We start from the raw sequence: 18,693 nt of genomic DNA on the forward strand, positions 1-18,693 counted from the left end.
ATATAAAAGTTACGACAGCGCAAGTTTTGGTTGTATAGAAGTTAATTTTACGTTATTTCAACACAATGTTAGAATTACGTTAAATTAACTTCTATACAACCAAAACTTGCGCTGTCGTAACTCTATTATAACATGTGTGTTGCTTGGGCGGTTGTTGATGCCGGATTGTCGCATAAAAACTTCCAGGGAGATGTTAAATAGTAGATAGGCAAACACAGTTCACTCGAAATCTTTTCGCTATTTTGCACATTGTCTATCGTAGCTCTTATCAGTATGGTAAGCTTTTCGGGAAAGCTATTCTTGCCAATGATTTTTCATATCTCTGTGCGGTCGATACCGCCTTGAAGTCCATGAACAGGTGGTGCGTTGGGACCTTCTATTCTGGAGGATTTGCCGTACGGTGAATATGTGGTTCGTTGTTGACCGGCAGCTGATGAAACCAGTTAGGTAATTTCCCACGAACTCGCTTACTTTAGGTGATAGACGACGGAAGATGATCTACAATTTTGAAGGCAGCATTCAACATGGTGATCGCTCGAAAGTTCTCACACATTAGCCACTCCGCCGGTAGCTATTCAATTTCCCAGATCTTAACTACTAACCAGTGCAGACAGGTAGCCAACTTCTCCGGGCCCATCCTGATGAGTTCTGCGGCGATATCGTCCTTACCAGCTACTTTGTTGTTTTGAGCTGGTAGATGGCATCCTTAACTTCCCTCAGCATGGGAGTTGATTCGTTCTGCTGCACCAACATAGTCATTTCCTGCCTTGACACTCCGTACTCACATTCTCTTCGCCATTCAGGTTTTCGTCGAAGTTCTGCTTCAACCTTTCGATCACCTCACGTTTGGTCGTGACGAGGCTCTCGACCTCATCCCTGGAGATTTAGAATTGCGGCACGAATCCGTTGCGGGATGCGTTGAGCTTCTGGTAGAACTTCCGTATTTCTTGTGAACGGCACAGCAGTTGTTCTACTGCCAGTATCGCTCCACATTCTGACAGGTTCCATACTGCAGCATTACCGCACGCGTTGTGTTCTTCTCCTTTAAAACTGCTCTGCACTCTTCGTCGAACCAATCGTTTCGTCGAGTCGGTTCTACGTACCCGATAGCGCCCTCGGCTGCGTTTTAGATGTTTTGACTGTACTCCAGCAGTCCTCCAGGCTCCAAAGGGGCCACATCGAGCCACCCTCGTCCAGCAACGCTGCTACCTCGAGAATCTGCGCATATGCAGTGACAACGAAAATCAAAAATTTGCTATTCGAAGATTGACATGCGCGTAACTACAGTGCATCTGGCCTCTCAGCACAGCCAGCGTGCTTGACATTGGAGCTGAGAGCATGAATATTGGCCATATTTGTAGTTCAATTTCAAACTTTCAAATCATTTTGTTTAAAAATTGGCTTTTACTGCTATTTTTATGAACACAGCTGTAATTCTCCTCAATTATCAATGAGATAAAACTGGTTTCAGAGATGCCTACTAAATATGGCAAAGTTATCTGAAGCGGCTCGTATTATTCAGTTAAACTGAATAAAGCATATTATGTTTGGAACTTAAATATACATATAATTTATTCAGAAACACGGCTGAAAATAAGAGTCCAGCAGTCTTTGATCAGTAAGCGAATTGTTGCCGTACCATAAACCATCGTACTAAACTCATTACTAGCTAGTAAATATTTGTTCGAGTTGAGATGTACAGGCTACTCCTTATTTGTATACTTCACGAAGCACAACTTTAGGATCCATTTGTTTACGGACACGGCGGCGCGCGCATACAGTGTATCAAAAAATTGTCCGTACAGCAAACGCTTATATTGAAAGGCATTAATTAAACACATTTAAACAGTCAATAACAATACCATATTTATTTCAGTTATCAGACAAACATTGGGTCTTTCATATTGAACATTCGAATTCATACAAACAAAACATGAACAATGTTTAAAAAAATATCAACATAAAAAGGTAAAAAAATTGAATCAAAAAATTGTCCGTACAACGCAATAATTTCAGGAAGTCGGACTCAAGAAACCTTGTCAATATTTTGTGTGACCACCTTTTGCTGCAATCACACTCTGCAGACGCCTTTTCATCGATAGAGCCAGTTTCCGGGTAGTTTCGGTTGGGATTTTCTGCCATTCTTCCATCAGTACCTTTTTCAGCTGGTTCTTGTTCTGAATCGTATGTTCCCGGATTTTTCGCTCCAGATGGTCCCACAAATTTTCAATCGGATTAAGGTCCGGTGATTGGGGAGGGTGAGGGAGTGTTGATTTGACGTTGTACAGCAGCCATTCCTTGATTAACTTCGACGAATGCTTCGGATCATTATCCTGAACGAACCGGAAATCGGTCCCGTGGCCCAGTTTCTCCGCGCTTGCTTTCAAATTTTGCTTCAAAATGTCCAGATACATGAAACGGTCCATAGTAGATTCGATAAACGTCAAGTTTCCGGTACCGTTTGCACTGAATGCACCCCAAACCATAACATTACCGCCACCGTGCTTAACAGTTGGTCGCAGATTCTTCGGATTCAATTCGGTGTTTGGTTGGCGCCACACTCTAACCAGTCCGTCAGTTCCAAAAATGTTAAAATTACTTTCATCCGTAAAAATAACATTCTCCCAATACTCCTCTGGTTCGACCACATACTTTTGAGCATATTCCAGTCGCTTCTTAATGTTTTTGGCGGATATGAAAGGCTTCTTCCGAGCAACGCAACCTCGGTAACCTTTCTCACGGATTTTGTTTCGTACGGTTTGAGCGTTTACCTCAATGTTGCCGTACCGCGATAGACTGTCAGCCAGTTTGGGAGCACTCACCTTAGGATTTCGCTTGATTTCCCGAAGAATCAATCGGCTATGACGGTTTGTTAGCTTTGGTTTGCGGCCTCTTCCGGGAGTAGTCTCCAGCGATTTTGTTTTCTGGTAGTTTTGAAGAACATACTGGACCGATGATCGTGGACGGTTCACCACACCTGCTATTTCGGACAAGCTTTTACCCTCATTCTTGAGATTGACAATCAGTTTTCGAATGTCAACTGGGATTTTGCTGTGTGGAACGGCCATTTTCTGAAAAATACACCAAAATTCTTCAAAAATTGTCCAAAATTTATCAAAAACAAGTACTTTACCGATTCTGTTGTTGCAAACACTGGATACTCGTGCTGCGGGTAAGTTCGCTCGCGATAGACTGTCAAACGTTTGTTTACTAGACTAACTTCAGAGTAGGACGTAACTGTACGGACAATTTTTTGGCATCAATTTCATGGGTATTTTAAGTAAATTAATTTTAAAATAAAAGTAACAAAAAATAAAATTATTTTGAATACATAACACCAAAAAAGACATATTTCTATGTTGAAAGAAGTAAACATGATGTTGATGTTGTTTTAAAACAAATGTTTTTTAGCTGACTTTTTCTCAAAGAGAGTGCTGTACGGACAATTTTTTGATACACTGTACAGTGGAAGTAAATCAAGAGGCTGAGAAATTTCACGGCCAAACCTCGCCGGCTCGTCTCTAATTGTAGGTAATAATTCTCTAATATGCTTCTTCCACTGAGAGATGACGTACACGCTATACCTACACTTCCAAATCTCCAGCCGGTACGAGTTTGATGGGTTTGGCCTTGAGCAATCCGTACCAAAGTTCACGTATTCTAGAGTTGACTTTGTGCTAAACAAAAAATATAAAAATCGGTAAAGTGGAAGTACGAGTATTTTTGACAATGACCTACATCATCATACAGTGCTCAAGATGTGATCCCAGTAGTTTGACCATCGCTCACCAGTCACTGCTGGCTGGCCGGCGGCCGTTTTTACTAAGGTAGAGTGGCATACTTCATTCACCGCGGACTACACGAAGAGTTGTTGTTGCGTTCAATTATTGTCGTTATTGCTGTGCATACTTTCGGTCCATCACCGGAACGTACCCACATACGCCGCATTGTAAGTACAAGTAAGAGAGAAGCGAATGAACTCTGGCTCAGGGAGGAAAACGAGGAAAAGAAAAGTTAAGGTCAGACTGCCCGGATCGAATGCACTCCAGTCACGGCAACATAACGATGACGGCGGTGTGCGGTGGTGATCATGACCTTGTTATGATGGGAGGATCAGGTTGGCAAACTTTTATGTCCGCACTTTGCAATTGTAGAACTGCTTAAGAAAGGGGAAAGGTGTCAAATTATATCAAACGAAAAATTGTTCAAAACAATAGCTGATTACTTATGAGTCAAAATCAAACACTTTTGATTTTGTTCTACTTAATTTCATATTTACAACAGTCAAGAAAACGAAACATTGATCGAAATTAAACCCAACACATCCCATTCTAGATACCGAAATCCAGGTTAACATTGATCAAAGCTTTCGATCTTTCTTGAATAATTCACTTGTTTAAGTAAATGTTACATTTTTTATGTTTTTAAAATAAGTACTGATCTTTGTATGTAATGTAGTCCAAATACTTACAAGTTGTGTACTTTTTGAATTATTTTAGGATTAAAATTCTCAAAACCGAGAATAACGCCTGAAGGTAGGCAATGGCTTTAGGAATTGAAAGCCTGCTTTGAATAAATCGTATATTGTATTGAAAAGGAGCACTTTCAAAAAAGTTTTGTTTATGAAATCTTACTTTGCGATCTCATATTGAGCTTTACAGTGAGATTTCGAACATAATATTGTACCTAGTAATCATGCCAAGTAGAATGTTTTAGAATGTATCTAATTGCGTTACGAAACAAAGCTAAGGAAAAATCGATTCATTTATATGATTATGATACTCAATTTCCATAAACTTGATGTCATTTGGTAGTAGAAAAGTAACAGATTACGAAACACTATTCTCTAACAGAAACTAATGCAATGAAACTTTGTTGTTTGAACATTTCATGAGGTGGGTCAAGCCGATCAATGTTACCCCGCTGATCCCATTTTACGGTACTATAATATGACATTAGGAGCAAAATATGATTGCCATACATTTTACCGAAGTGATCATTGCCTTTAGAAAATATTTAAATTACTGAGTTAAAGACTTCATTGACAACATAGCTTATACCATACTGAATTTGAAAAAGTAAAAAAAATAGAAAAACTTGTACACTCCCGATCAAAAGTTTGGGGTCACCCCCTCAAAAACATGTGATTTTTTTAGGCCCATATCTCCGCCAATTTGCGTCCGATTTCAAATCCCTAGGTTTCATTCAAAAGATAATAAGTCAAATAAACTTTGAGCATGATTTAAAAGAAACTTTTTCAAAAAAAAAATGAATATAAACTTACGGCAGTGTCGCTGGAAATTGGGTCGACCAAATTTTAAGATGAGAGCGGTAATATGACCCATTTTCTATGAGCTTTCAACTGCTTTTTACAGAACTTAGCTAAAAATTCTAGAAAAAAGTTATTAAGTAAATTAACTCTTCATGTCATCGACCAAAAGGTTGGGGTCACCCCTCAATATGATGTATCAGCCAAAAGTTTGCGGTCACTTTCGTAAAACATGATATCTTCGTCATCTATAGTTCAATTTTAATTCTTTTTGGCTCATTTCAAAGATAATGAACTAAATTTAGGTTTGATGTCTTTAACTTAACGTATTTAACGATTTTTGTATATAAAAATGTTATGTAAAGTTAACACATTTCTCCACACTTCAAAAAATGAGGCAACTTTACGTTAAGTTTTAGTATGCAAATTTCAACAAATATGTGTGGTTCAATGTCTATGCAGTAAGTATCATTCATTTTGTTTCAAATAAGTCAAGAAAAATTGAAATTGAATGAAAGATGACAAAGATATCAACAAATCACTTTTCCATGTTTTACGATGGTGACCCCAAACTTTTGGCCGATTCATCATTTTGAGAGGTGACCCCAAACTTTTGGTCGATGACATCAAGGATTAATTTACTTAAGAACTTTTTTTCTAGATTTTTTAGCTAAGTTCAGTAAAAAGCAGTTGAAAGCTAATAGAAAATGGGTAATATTACCGCTCTCATGAAAATTTGGCAACTTTGGGTTGAGTTTAAATGCAAAATTTTTTGAAAAAGTTTCTTTTAAATCATGTTCAAAGGCTTATTATCTTTTGAATGAGACCTTACTTACCTTACCGGTCAGGCTAAGGCCGGGGTGGCCTCTGCTGTACATAGTATCCGCCTCCATTCCACTCGGTCCATGGCTGTTTGTCTCCAGTTCCGCACTCTGCGTAGGGTCCGCAGATCGTCCTCCACTTGGTCGACCCACCTAGCTCGCTGCGCTCCACGTCTTCTTGTACCGGTCGGATGACTCTCGAGAACCATTTTGGTCGGGTTGCTATCCGACATCCTGATGACGTGACCCGCCCATCGTAACCTCCCGATTTTCGCGGTATGGACGATGGTTGGTTCTTTTAGCAGCTGATGCAGCTCGTGGTTCATTCGCCTTCTCCAAGTCCCGTCTTCCATCTGCACTCCGCCGTAGATGGTACGCAATACCTTCCGTTCGAAAACTCCAAGGGCGCGTTGGTCCTCTGCACGTAGGGTCCATGTTTCGTGCCCGTAGAGGACGACCGGTCTAATCAACGTTTTGTAGATGGTTAACTTCGTGTTACGGCGAACTTTATTCGATCGTAGAGTTCTGCGGAGTCCAAAGTAGGCACGATTTCCTGCCACAATACGCCTCTTAATTTCTCTGCTGGTGTCGTTGTCGTCGGTCACCAGTGAGCCCAAGTACACGAATTCTTCAACCGCCTCGATTTCATCACCGTCGATATGAATTCGTGGTGGCGGGCGCGGTGATTCCTCCCTGGAGCCCTTTGCCATCATGTACTTTGTCTTCGACACATTAATGACTAATCCGATTCGCCTGGCTTCACTCTTTAGTCGGATGTACGTTTCCGCCATCGTCTCAAATTTACGAGCAATAATATCAATATCATCAGCGAAACCAAGCAGCTGAACGGACTTCGTGAAAATCGTCCCACTCGTGTCTATCCCCGCTCTTCTCATTACACCCTCCAAAGCAATGTTGAACAGCAAGCACGAAAAACCATCACCTTGCCGTAACCCTCTGCGAGATTCGAAGGGACTCGAGAGTGTCCCTGATACTCGAACTACGCACATCACTCGATCCATCGTCGCCTTGATCAACCGTATCAGTTTATCCGAGAATCCGTATTCGTGCATAATCTGCCATAGCTGTTCTCGATCGATTGTATCATACGCCGATTTGAAATCGATGAACAAGTGATGTGTGGGCACGTTGTATTCGCGGCATTTCTGCAATACCTGGCAGATGGCGAACATCTGGTCCGTTGTAGCGCGTTCACCCATGAATCCAGCCTGATATTGCCCCACGAACTCTCTTGCAATCGGTGATAGACGGCGGCATAAAATTTGGGAGAGTATCTTGTAGGCAGCGCTCAGTAGTATGATCGCACGGTAGTTTCCGCAATCCAACTTGTCGCCCTTTTTGTAGATGGGACACACGATACCTTCCATCCATTCCTCCGGTAATACTTCCTCCTCCCAAATCTTGGTAATGACCCAGTGTAGTGCTCTCACCAGTGCTTCTCCACCGTATTTTAGAAGCACGCTTGGTAGTTGATCTGCTCCAGCGGCTTTGTTGTTTTTCAACCGGCCAACCTCCGGTTTGATTGAGACCTAGGGTTTTGAAATCGGACGAAAATTGGCAAAGATATGGGCCTACAAAAATGACATGTTTTTGAGGGGTGATCCCAAACTTTTGATCGGGAGTGTACGTAATATTTGAATATGGCTTACATTTACACGTTCTGATATACACGAAAAGAAATTTAATGATTTAATATATAAGGTTTAATTGATATTTTTCATTAGTTACACCGTAACTGATTTCATAACATCAATTAATTATGTTTATTTGGAAACATAATGAAAGGTATATCATTTTCTTATACCCTGTATAAGTTTTGTGTTATGGTGAAAATGTATAAGTTTTAACTAATACATAATATAAGATCGTGCTTTGAACATTTACTCCAATACAAACAAACGTTGTCGCCGTAAATTCAACGGAGTGGTGCCATTGTTATCATCGCTTCGCTGAAAAGTGTGCTTTCCTCTGTTTCTTTTAAAACTCAGGGAAAACTAATCGAATGGCAGAGCAAATTGCGCAAAAAGGAAGTGCTTAAAGATCACGGTAGGTATCATACATTAATTTTCTTTATTTCTATACGCTAACACAATTTTTCTCTTTGACAGGAAAACGGCCCCAATAAAGTTCCCTACCATCACAATACTCATTCCGGCGCTTTCGAGTTCCTTGGCCTGGGAAAATAAAGGTCCACTGGCAACTAGAGGAAGATCGTCATCGTTGTTGCCTTCTCGAGAGCGGACCAGCCTTGAGCTGAACATGAATGTACGCCGGAGAGTTGAAAGGGATCACCAACTGCGTCGCTCTGGGATCCGGTGGAAGGCAACTGCTGTGGAAGCAAGCGCAGTGGAATTCTATGGGGGAAGATTCCTCCAGCACGAAGCAGCTTTGGGAGGGTCGTAGAACCGATTCATGTTCGTTTGCTAAGTTAACGTTGTTACGGCAATTTAAATGAGAGAATAAAATTATTTCGAGTGTTTCAAAATCTGTTTTCGTTTTTTTTTTCACCATGAAATTAAATTATTAAGCTTCCATAACCAAAATATACGGCAATAAAATTCATTAGGTTCAACGCATACGTACTATAACACTTCTAATACAAGTTATTAAAAATACTAAATAACACTCATAAGCTAGAATTATAGATTTTATTAGTTGAATGTTATGCTTCATAATTCACTTACAGATGAGATTTATGAGGAAAACGAAATAAACGAAATAAGGGAAACGAAAAAAAGTGTCGAAGTTCGCTTCGACCAACTCTACCGTCTGTTACTTTGACTGATAGGGGGATTCTTCCGCCTTAATAACCTCCAGAGCAGGGATCGGTTTTGTTAGCTCTTTATTCGGGAGATTACTAATTTCCTGTGCAAGTAGGACAGAGGGTATATAATATTTCACAATTAGTTCTTAAGTTCATGCCAATGCATACTAATGCACAGGAAACAATATATCGTAAGCATTAACTACATATATAAGCTGGTGTATCTATAACGTGTGGGGTTTTGGTAGCAAATTATGTTCTGTGTAAGGTAGATAACAAATTTTGTTGCGGTGTTGTCAACGGGACTTGATATAGATATACATATAATTACTTACGTTTAGTTCCCCTAGTTCAGTTTCGGCGGGTAATAAGGGTCTTATGGTTATGATGGAGCTGTAACAATGGTAATCTTGAATTTGGAAGCAAATTTATAGTTTTATCATTGGCTTACCGGTATAGGTTCAATGAAAGATGTAGATTTAGTATACACTTAGGTTAGGCACTTTTGTGCGCTAATTTGCATGTAAGTTCTAGGCCCTAGTAAATAATTTTTTAGTTAGTTTTAGGATCTAATATATAACAAATTCACTTTACCTCTCTGCCACTATAAATTCACTAAATTTGGCAGTATATGCGAGTATTAGTTAGAACTATTAAGGGAATAAACACTACGGAATAGGAGTGATCTTCAAACGTGGATGTTTTTCTGCTTCTCATTCATCTAGTTTTTTTTTGTACTCACGGCTTTTGACAGACGGCAGCTCTGTCAATCCAGTCCAGTGTCGCCAGAGCATCAAGGGGCAGGGTTGCACTAGAAACATTATTACAAAGGGCGCGTGCTGTCCAATAGGGCAGCCCACACTCCCCCCGGGTACGCCAGCTATCAGGCTGGCTTACTTCCGTCGCGCCTGACATCTAGGATTGCCAGTTTGGTAACCGGCCTGACGTATACTCCTGTGGAAGTTCTAACGGTAGCCGAACGAACTTCTCCGTCCTTACCTGGGTGGGTTACGATGATTTTCCCCTTGGGCCAGCAATTTCGAGGTAGTTTGGGATCAGTTATCACTGCTACATCACCTACTTCAACTGGATTGGTTCGGTTGAACCACTTGGATCGCTTTGTGATTTCTGGCAAATAGTCACTTAGCCAGCGCTTCCAGAATGTGTTCGCTAGCACCTGCGAGGCAAAGATGTTCTGACGGAGAGCTGCATTACTGTCATCCAAAGTAGAGAATGGTTTGACGCCATTTGAGGAACCAAGAAGAAAGTGGTTCGGGGTCAAAGCAGGCGCGCAGTCATCATCAACAGGGATGTGGGTTAATGGTCTGGAGTTTATGATGTTTTCGACCTCGACGAATACATTCTGCAGAACTTCATCAGTCGGCTTTCGAGGTGGGTTAATCGCTTGAAGATTCCGTTTTACGCTGCCTATTAGCCGTTCCCAGCTGCCGCCCATGTGAGGAGATAGGGGTGGATTGAACAACCATTCGGTGTCAACGGTTGTGAACTCTTTCATAACTTCGTCCACGTTCACTTTTGTAGCAGCTTCTTTCATCTGACGAGATGCTCCGATGAAGTTGGTCCCCCTATCACTGTAGATCACTCTAGGTGTACCACGACGTGCAATGAAGTTTCTAATTGCCATTATACAGGAGTCAGTGCTTAGGGAGTGCACAACTTCGATGTGAACAGCTCGGATCGTCAAGCAGGTTGCGAGCATTCCCCATCGTTTTTCCGTGCGCCTTCCAACAGCAACTTCATAAGGTCCGAAAAAGTCGATTCCTGTGTGTGTGAAGGGTCGCGAAAATGCTGCAACCCGCGCTGGTGGAAGGTCAGCCATTATTGGTGGGCATGGCTTGGCATGATCATTTTTACATCGTTGGCAGTTCCTCTTCACCTTAGCATAAGCGGCACGAATGTGTGGAATGTTGAACCTCTGCCGAAGTTCATTGACCACTGTCTCATGGTTCTGATGGTGGAATTGGCAATGATAGTGCATAATTATCATGTTGGTAGTGGGGTGATCCCGAGGTAGAATAATTGGTTTCTTGGCGTCTTCTGTTGCGTAATGACAGGCTGCAATTCTTGTACGCATTCGCATAAGTCCTTTGCTGTCTATCCACGGAGTTAACTGGTACAGGCTACTTTGCTTTGGTATGGTCCTTGAGCTATCAGCCTGCTTTGATTTCTCCAAGATGGTGACCTCGTCTGGGTAGCCCTCACGTTGAGCAGTACGTAGAAGGTAGGTTTCAGCGGAAACCAGTTCGGGTGTCGTTAGTTGTCCGGTGGTGGTCGATTCTCTACGAAGTTTTCGACGACAATTGGCCGTGAACCGCAGGACGTACGAAGTGATGTTGAGCATACGCTTCCAGCTGGAGAAGTTGCATGGATTTATGACGGGTTCGCAGACAGTATGATTCGCAATCAGTCTAGGACGAAGTTCTTCCTCTGTGGATCTACTCTTCTTCGGCTGCTGTGGCCAATTTGTTTCAGGTCGCTGTAGGAATTCTGGTCCAACGAACCATCTGCTAACTGCTGTGAGATCGGGTCGCGAAGTCCATTTGGTACCGTCGTCTGCAACGTTCATCTTGGACGGCACCCAGTGCCATTGGTTTGCTTCGGTAGTCTCTAGAATTTCGCTGACACGGAACGCTACAAATTGGGTGTATCGCCGGTGGTCAGAGTGCAACCAGCACAGTACGTCACGGGAGTCGGTCCAATAATACTTTCTGGATATGTTTACGGTCAGGGAGTCTGTGATCGTGTTAGCCAGTCTAGCGCCAATCACTGCAGCCTGCAGTTCTAGTCGGGGTATGGACACAAACTTCAGGGGCGCAACTCGCGTCTTTGCGGCAACGATTCTGCATTCGACGGTTCCGTTCTTGACGAAGCGTAAGAAGGCGACGGCGGCCATCCCACATTCACTGGCATCGGCGAATATATGGAGTTCAGCTTCTTCCTCGGGGCTTTGGGATTGTGATCTATAACACCTGGGGATTTGAACTTGCTCTACTTCAGGTAATAACTTGAGCCACTGTTGCCACTTTGAAAATGCGTCGTCAGTTATCTCCTCATCCCACTGCACACCGGAGCGCCACACTTCTTGCAATAGCACCTTCAGGAACATGAGAAAGTGGCTGATCAACCCAAGGGGGTCGAATATGGACATCAGCACCCGTAGAACCTCTCGTTTTGTAGGGCGTCTACGGCCTTCCAGAAGATCACTGTCGTAGCGCTTCCATCCGACCTTGTACGTAAATGTATCTGAAGCGGTACACCACCACATACCCAAGACTTTCTCGGTGCTTACTTCTGGTGACAAGTCCAGATCTTTCTCATTCAGCAAGTCCTCTTTTTTTTTGTTTAGAGCTCTTAGTACTGCTGGTGAATTGCTAATCCAATTCCGGATTTCAAATCCGCCCTGCTGATGAACGTACTTCACCTCTCTTGCTATTCGCACCGCCTCTTCCTCAGTTTCCAGACTGACAAGCATGTCATCCACATAGTGCTTTTTCTGGATTACTTCGGCTGCGTCCGGGTACTCTCCTGCATGACGTTCGGCGTTGACGTTTTTTGCATATTGTGCGCAGCTGGGGGAGCAACAGGCACCAAAGGTCATAACCTGCATAACGTAGATCACAACTTCTCCTTTATCGTTCCACCACAAGAACCGTTGACACTGTTGATCCTCGTCTCGGATGCGTATCTGGTGGAACATTTCCCGTATGTCACCGGTCAGCCCCACTCTGTTTTCCCTGAATTGCAGTAAGATAGACAGCAGCGAACAAAGCTGATCGGGACCCTTTAGAAGGGTGGAATTCAGCGAAACACCGAAGGAGCATGTGGCACAGTCCCAAACCAGTCGCACCTTTCCTGGCTTATTATGGTTTACAACGGGAAATACAGGAAGGTACCACACTCTTGAAAACTTGAGGCTGAGTTCTTCCTCCGAGATCTGCCGCACGTATCCCTTTGACACGTAGTCCGCCATCATTTGTTGTAACGTTTCAGCTAATTCCGGATCTTTGGCGAGGCGCTTTTGTAAGCATTGATGTCTTCGCAGTGCCATAGCGTAACTTTCAGGTAGGCGAACGTTATCGTGCCGCCACAGTAACCCAGTTGTGTATCTTTCCCCATCATGAGTAGTTAATTTCTTCAAGAGGTCCTGCGCACGTTGATCGTCAGCAGAGAGAAGAAGCTTTTCTGGTTTTGTCACACCAAGACTATCCAAGGCAAAATGTTTTTTCACTGCCTGATGCAACTCGTCGTCTTGCGTCTGCTCACACGAACACACGTGGAAGGTATAGTGGATCAGATTGCTTACGTTGCCTGCTTCCATGTCTCCTCCGCCGCATACTGTCCACCCCAGCCGTGTTTTTACGGCTACTGGTTCACCATAGTTTCCCTCTCTGCTTTTCAATACTAGGCTGACTTGCACGTGCTTCATTCCGATAAGAATTCTTGGTCGAGCATCGTAGTAGGAATCTATGGAGAGTCCCTTGAGATGTGGATATTGTTGTCCTAATTCCTCTGCGTTAAGTGTCTGGTGCGGAAGCAAGAGTTCTTCAACTGTTCTTACTCCGGATAGCTGGAAATTCTTGGCTGCTTTGTTCGTGCCGGATATATCGAGGGTAACGGACTGCGAGTCTCGTTCGCATCGCTGTGTTCCTCCCGTCCAACGGAGGCATAAGGGTATCGTAGTGCCTTCGAGCTTGAGTTGTTCCGCTAGTTCCTGATCTATTAGGCTCAAATGGGAACCTTCATCCAGGAACGCATAAGTTTTAATAGAGCCTTGAGGCCCGCTGAGTACGACGGGCAGATAACGGAACAGTACTGCATTAGGTTTCGCTTGATGAATATTGCAGTCGTGTGTTGGTACTTCCCCAGCGGACCTCGGTAACCTAGGAATCTGAGCTGGAGCTGCAGTGGACATTTGCAAATCTTGGCTAGAGGATGGCTGGACTTTCTGGTCATTATGGAGTAACTGGTGATGTTTATAGGCGCATCCATTTTTACCGCATGGTTTAGCGTCACATCCTCCTTTGTGCCGACGTAGACAGTTTCGACACAGTCTGAATTCTTTTACCAAAGCCCATCTGGATTCGCGAGACAACTCCATGAACTGTTGACACTTCGAAACGTTTTTACATCTTCCTTTGCATACCACACAGCTATCGTCCACGTGAGTCGACTGCTTACCGACTGACGCGCCGGTCATCTCCTTCGGGTCTGCATCAGAATCTTCGAACTTTTGATGATTGCTGGATTCCGATGCCGTCTCAGCGTGTGCGTTTACGTATGCGTTCGATTTCTTATTCCCACCGAAATTTCCGCGTCCTTCGCTGCGTGTCGGCTTCGTCGACTCGTTTGCATCCACAGGGCTTACAACCGTACTAGCTGCCTCGGCTAACGAATACACCCAGTTCCCAAAGGTTGCCAAGTTGACCCGCTGAAGGTTCTGTCGATGCCTAGCCCAGTCTAGCTTTAAGGTCGCTGGAAGCTTGCTCACCAACTGATGTAGAAGGGAGACGTTATACATGTAGTCTTCGAGTTCGTACGCATCCACGGTGGCGCAGAAATTTTGCACGTTCACTGCAAACTCCACTAACGTCTCCAGTCGTTCCTCACGTATAGATGGTAGGGCATTCACCTTTTGGATCAGGGAGTGAACAACGGCTTCGGGTTGTCCGAATCTCATTTTCAATGTTCGCATGATCGCCGGAACGTTTGACGGGTGCATCAGTAAACTCTGGGCCGTTTCGTACGCCTTTCCTTCTAAGGCCTTCTGAAGCCGAATGAGGTTTTCTTCATTCGAAAAGCCGCACACGTTGGTCGTGCTATTAAACATCGACATGAAGATCGGCCACTCTTCAAACTTACCGGAAAACTTGGGCAAATCTTTTGAGAGCCCTTGACGAGCTGCCAACTGTTGCCGGGAAAACGAACACGGTCCGAAATCTTCCTCGTGAGCTTCTGAATGGAAATGTGTTTCTCGAAAGGCTCTCCTTTGCTGATGACTGAGCTGTTCGAAGGACTCTACGAGGCTCCTACCTGTAGATAACGGTCGAGACGGCCGTTCTCGCCGAGGACCGCAGCACCCACCATGATCTGCGCCTCTATCCTGACTGCGGCGATGCTGATTCGACGAAGGAGTAGAACCGACTTGAGCTTGCTCGGAGTAGTTCTGTGTTGAGTGTCTCTGTGGGTCGAAGGCTTCTGTAGTCCGGGCATCTAGTGTATTTTCGGTTCGTACATTGGTCACTTCGTGAACCCACTGTCTAACTCGGCTTTGTGATGCACTACAATCGGATCCGGTTTGGCTGTGCATCTGCTCCAAGAGTTCATATTTCCTGTCCAGGTAGGACCGGTATTTTTCAGCTTGTTGCTTCTCGTGTTCTTGTTCTTCCTCAAGCCGTTGAAGCTGTAGTTGGAGTAGGGATCTACGAGACGACGTTGATGCTACCGACTTGACTGTTTTGGCACGAGATGTGGCTCCGTGAGGGTCGCCGTGAGTCGGAAAAGTCTTTCCTATCGGCTCCGACAGCGTATTGCACCGTGCACCCTTGCCAGTTGCGAGAGTTCTCCTGGGGATGAGCTGCTCTTTTGAAGCGGCAGACTTTGGTTGGTCTGCGCGACATGGAAGCCCCGCCGGAAGGCGTTTAGCAGCAGAAGACGGAGACAGCTGGAACCCGGTTGTAGTTACACATTTGGGACAACTCCAACTCTTATCCGCGATTTCTTCTGTGACACCAACACATGCGAAATGAATCCAGCGGTCGCACTTGTCGCACTGAACCATCTCATCGTTATCCGACTCCTGGCAGAACGTGCAGTCCTGTTCTGGAACTTGTTCTTCATCCTCTTTGTCGCCCGTGACCACCACCACTACATTAGCACCATCACTGTTATCGATCGTTTCTGTTGGCTTCTCTTTCGACCGCGCACCTTTTGAACCGCTTTTGCCATCTTTACCACTTTTTCGACTCGACATCACTCGCGTAAACGAAATTAGTAATTTGTCGAAGTTCGCTTCGACCAACTCTACCGTCTGTTACTTTGACTGATAGGGGGATTCTTCCGCCTTAATAACCTCCAGAGCAGGGATCGGTTTTGTTAGCTCTTTATTCGGGAGATTACTAATTTCCTGTGCAAGTAGGACAGAGGGTATATAATATTTCACAATTAGTTCTTAAGTTCATGCCAATGCATACTAATGCACAGGAAACAATATATCGTAAGCATTAACTACATATATAAGCTGGTGTATCTATAACGTGTGGGGTTTTGGTAGCAAATTATGTTCTGTGTAAGGTAGATAACAAATTTTGTTGCGGTGTTGTCAACGGGACTTGATATAGATATACATATAATTACTTACGTTTAGTTCCCCTAGTTCAGTTTCGGCGGGTAATAAGGGTCTTATGGTTATGATGGAGCTGTAACAATGGTAATCTTGAATTTGGAAGCAAATTTATAGTTTTATCATTGGCTTACCGGTATAGGTTCAATGAAAGATGTAGATTTAGTATACACTTAGGTTAGGCACTTTTGTGCGCTAATTTGCATGTAAGTTCTAGGCCCTAGTAAATAATTTTTTAGTTAGTTTTAGGATCTAATATATAACAAATTCACTTTACCTCTCTGCCACTATAAATTCACTAAATTTGGCAGTATATGCGAGTATTAGTTAGAACTATTAAGGGAATAAACACTACGGAATAGGAGTGATCTTCAAACGTGGATGTTTTTCTGCTTCTCATTCATCTAGTTTTTTTTTGTACTCACGGCTTTTGACAGACGGCAGCTCTGTCAATCCAGTCCAGTGTCGCCAGAGCATCAAGGGGCAGGGTTGCACTAGAAACATTATTACAAAGGGCGCGTGCTGTCCAATAGGGCAGCCCACAAAAAGTATAACATTTTCTTATACATTCAATATGGAAATTTTTTTTCGTGTAGGCTTTCCTTCATTTCGCATCACTTTTTTATTTATTTGGCATTACACCATTATTATATTAACCTTTGCGTCACCAACGTATTTTGCGCACTTAAAATTCGATGTTCATTTAGCTCTATTTTCTTCAATTTTCACCCGATGTTGATGAAAATTTGACTAAACAACCGGAAATTACTACCGTTTCATAGAATGCATCGGTTGGACAAGTTGGTTGACCGATTCCGGATTTATACGGAAACCCAGTGGGGTACGTCGGTTGGACAAAGGAGACCGCCTTCAAACATTTTGCTCTACAACAACGTTTTGGTTATTTTTTTTTTTTCAATTTGTGGCTTATCCTCGGTAGATCGATCATAGTAGAACCTAAATATGGTCTTGAATCTCTTAACGAAGTGTGTTTTCACGAATTGAAATCAATTTTGAAAATTGGGACGGAAATCGGTAAACGCCTAAATGTATGCAACGTTTGTAATTTCATGTAGTTAGAACTGTTGTGTCCAATATGTTAATATAAATTTCTAAAGCAAAAATAAAATTTAATATACGTAACATATAATAAAAGGGCCCATATAGCCGAGGCGGTAAACGCACGGGTATTCAGCATGGTCATGCTGAGGGTGACGGGTTCGATTCCCGGTCGGTCCAGGATCTTTTCGTAAAGGAAATTTCCTTGACTTCCTTGGGCATAGAGTATCTTCGTGCCTGCCACACGATATACACATGCAAAATGGTCATTGGCAGAGGAAGCTCTCAGTTAATAACTGTGGAAGTGCTCATAGAACACAAAGCTGAGAAGCAGGCTTTGTCCCAGTGACGACGTTACGCCAAGAAGAAGAAGAACATATAATAATATGTTGATGTACAGTTAAAATTAAAAAAAAGCAGTTTATGATTTGACTGCTAAATTCACTGCGTGCAAAAAAATCTATCAAAGTTACCCAGTTTTACGGTACCTCGGAATCCGGAACAGGCCACTTTAGTTCCAAATGACCTCAAAGTATCCGAAGATACGAATACTTCATGATTCAGATGTAGAAACTTATTGATCTATATAAGATCTGTAAAAAACAACCAAAATGTCTTACAGCAATGTTCCGATTTTATCACGGCCTCCGCGCGTCAGTCATTAATTTATGATTCATTTGCTGTTACATTTGAGAGCAAGTGTTTCCCCTCTTCTTTAAGATAAATGTTGAAGGCACGTTTTGCAACAGTAAAAAGATTAAAAATGGGTACAGATTTTGTAGAATATTTAAAAGCATTTTTGAAAAGGGGCGTGAAATAATCGGAACAATATTGTATTTGGATAACCAACGCATCCCACTGGGTTTACATATAAATCCGGAACTGGTCATGCAACTTCACCAACCGGTGCATTCTATGAAATGGTAGTCATTTCTGGTTGTTCTGTCAAAGTCAAAATTTCATCAAAATCGGATAAAAATTGAAGAAAATAGAACCAAATAAACATCAAATTTTGAGTACGCAATATACGTTGGTGACGCAAAGGTTAACACTAATTCCACAATTGGACGTCAACATTTCAAAAAGGCGTAAAAAATATTCGATGTATTACCTTTTTCAAAGCGGTGGATCGCATTTCATCCTTCCCGCACATTTTACAACTATACTGGACAGTAAAAATGCCTCTCTTTCTGACAACTATAGTAGTTTAGGGATGAACAAGAATCTACACTTCCAAAAGCTAGACTTTACATATACTGGCGTGAGTGAGAAATGGACAAATTGAGGTGAAATTTGCGAAAAAGTTACTCGTCCTCTCGGTGAGACTCGAACTCACGACTCCTACGGCTACGGCTACGAGTTCGAGTCTCACCGAGAGGACGAGTAACTTTTTCGCAAA

The 18,693-nt window shown here is 42.9% G+C and overlaps 2 protein-coding genes across 9 annotated transcripts in view; one reads left to right on the forward strand and one right to left on the reverse strand.

The window, feature by feature from the left end:
* LOC109423119 (ATP-binding cassette sub-family D member 1) overlaps positions 1–18,693 on the forward strand; it is a 94,817-nt gene that overhangs the window by 44,140 nt on the left and 31,984 nt on the right. The gene's annotated exons all lie outside the window — the stretch shown is intronic.
* LOC134285383 (uncharacterized) lies at positions 8,833–16,802 on the reverse strand. 2 transcript variants are annotated; one of them, XR_009996328.1, is made up of 2 exons: positions 9,327–16,802; positions 8,833–9,268 (listed from the first exon to the last, which is right to left on the reverse strand). XR_009996328.1 is itself a non-coding variant. In XM_062846008.1 (2 exons), exon 2 carries the CDS (start codon positions 15,864–15,866, stop codon positions 9,759–9,761), a length of 6,108 nt encoding a protein of 2,035 aa, XP_062701992.1. In that variant the 5' UTR covers positions 15,867–16,311; positions 16,370–16,802; the 3' UTR covers positions 8,833–9,758. The 2 variants fall into 2 exon arrangements, 1 of the variants encoding a protein (XP_062701992.1); XM_062846008.1 differs by having other exon boundaries at positions 8,833–16,311; positions 16,370–16,802.

This window comes from Aedes albopictus, chromosome 1, assembly GCF_035046485.1.
Source record: "Aedes albopictus strain Foshan chromosome 1, AalbF5, whole genome shotgun sequence".
NCBI classification, from domain to species: Eukaryota; Metazoa; Arthropoda; class Insecta; order Diptera; family Culicidae; genus Aedes; species Aedes albopictus.

What these genes read in the sequence shown, in the direction of transcription:
- LOC134285383 (XM_062846008.1), bottom strand. Translation starts at nt 15,866, where the DNA reads ATGTCGAGTCGAAAAAGTGGTAAAGATGGCAAAAGCGGTTCAAAAGGT.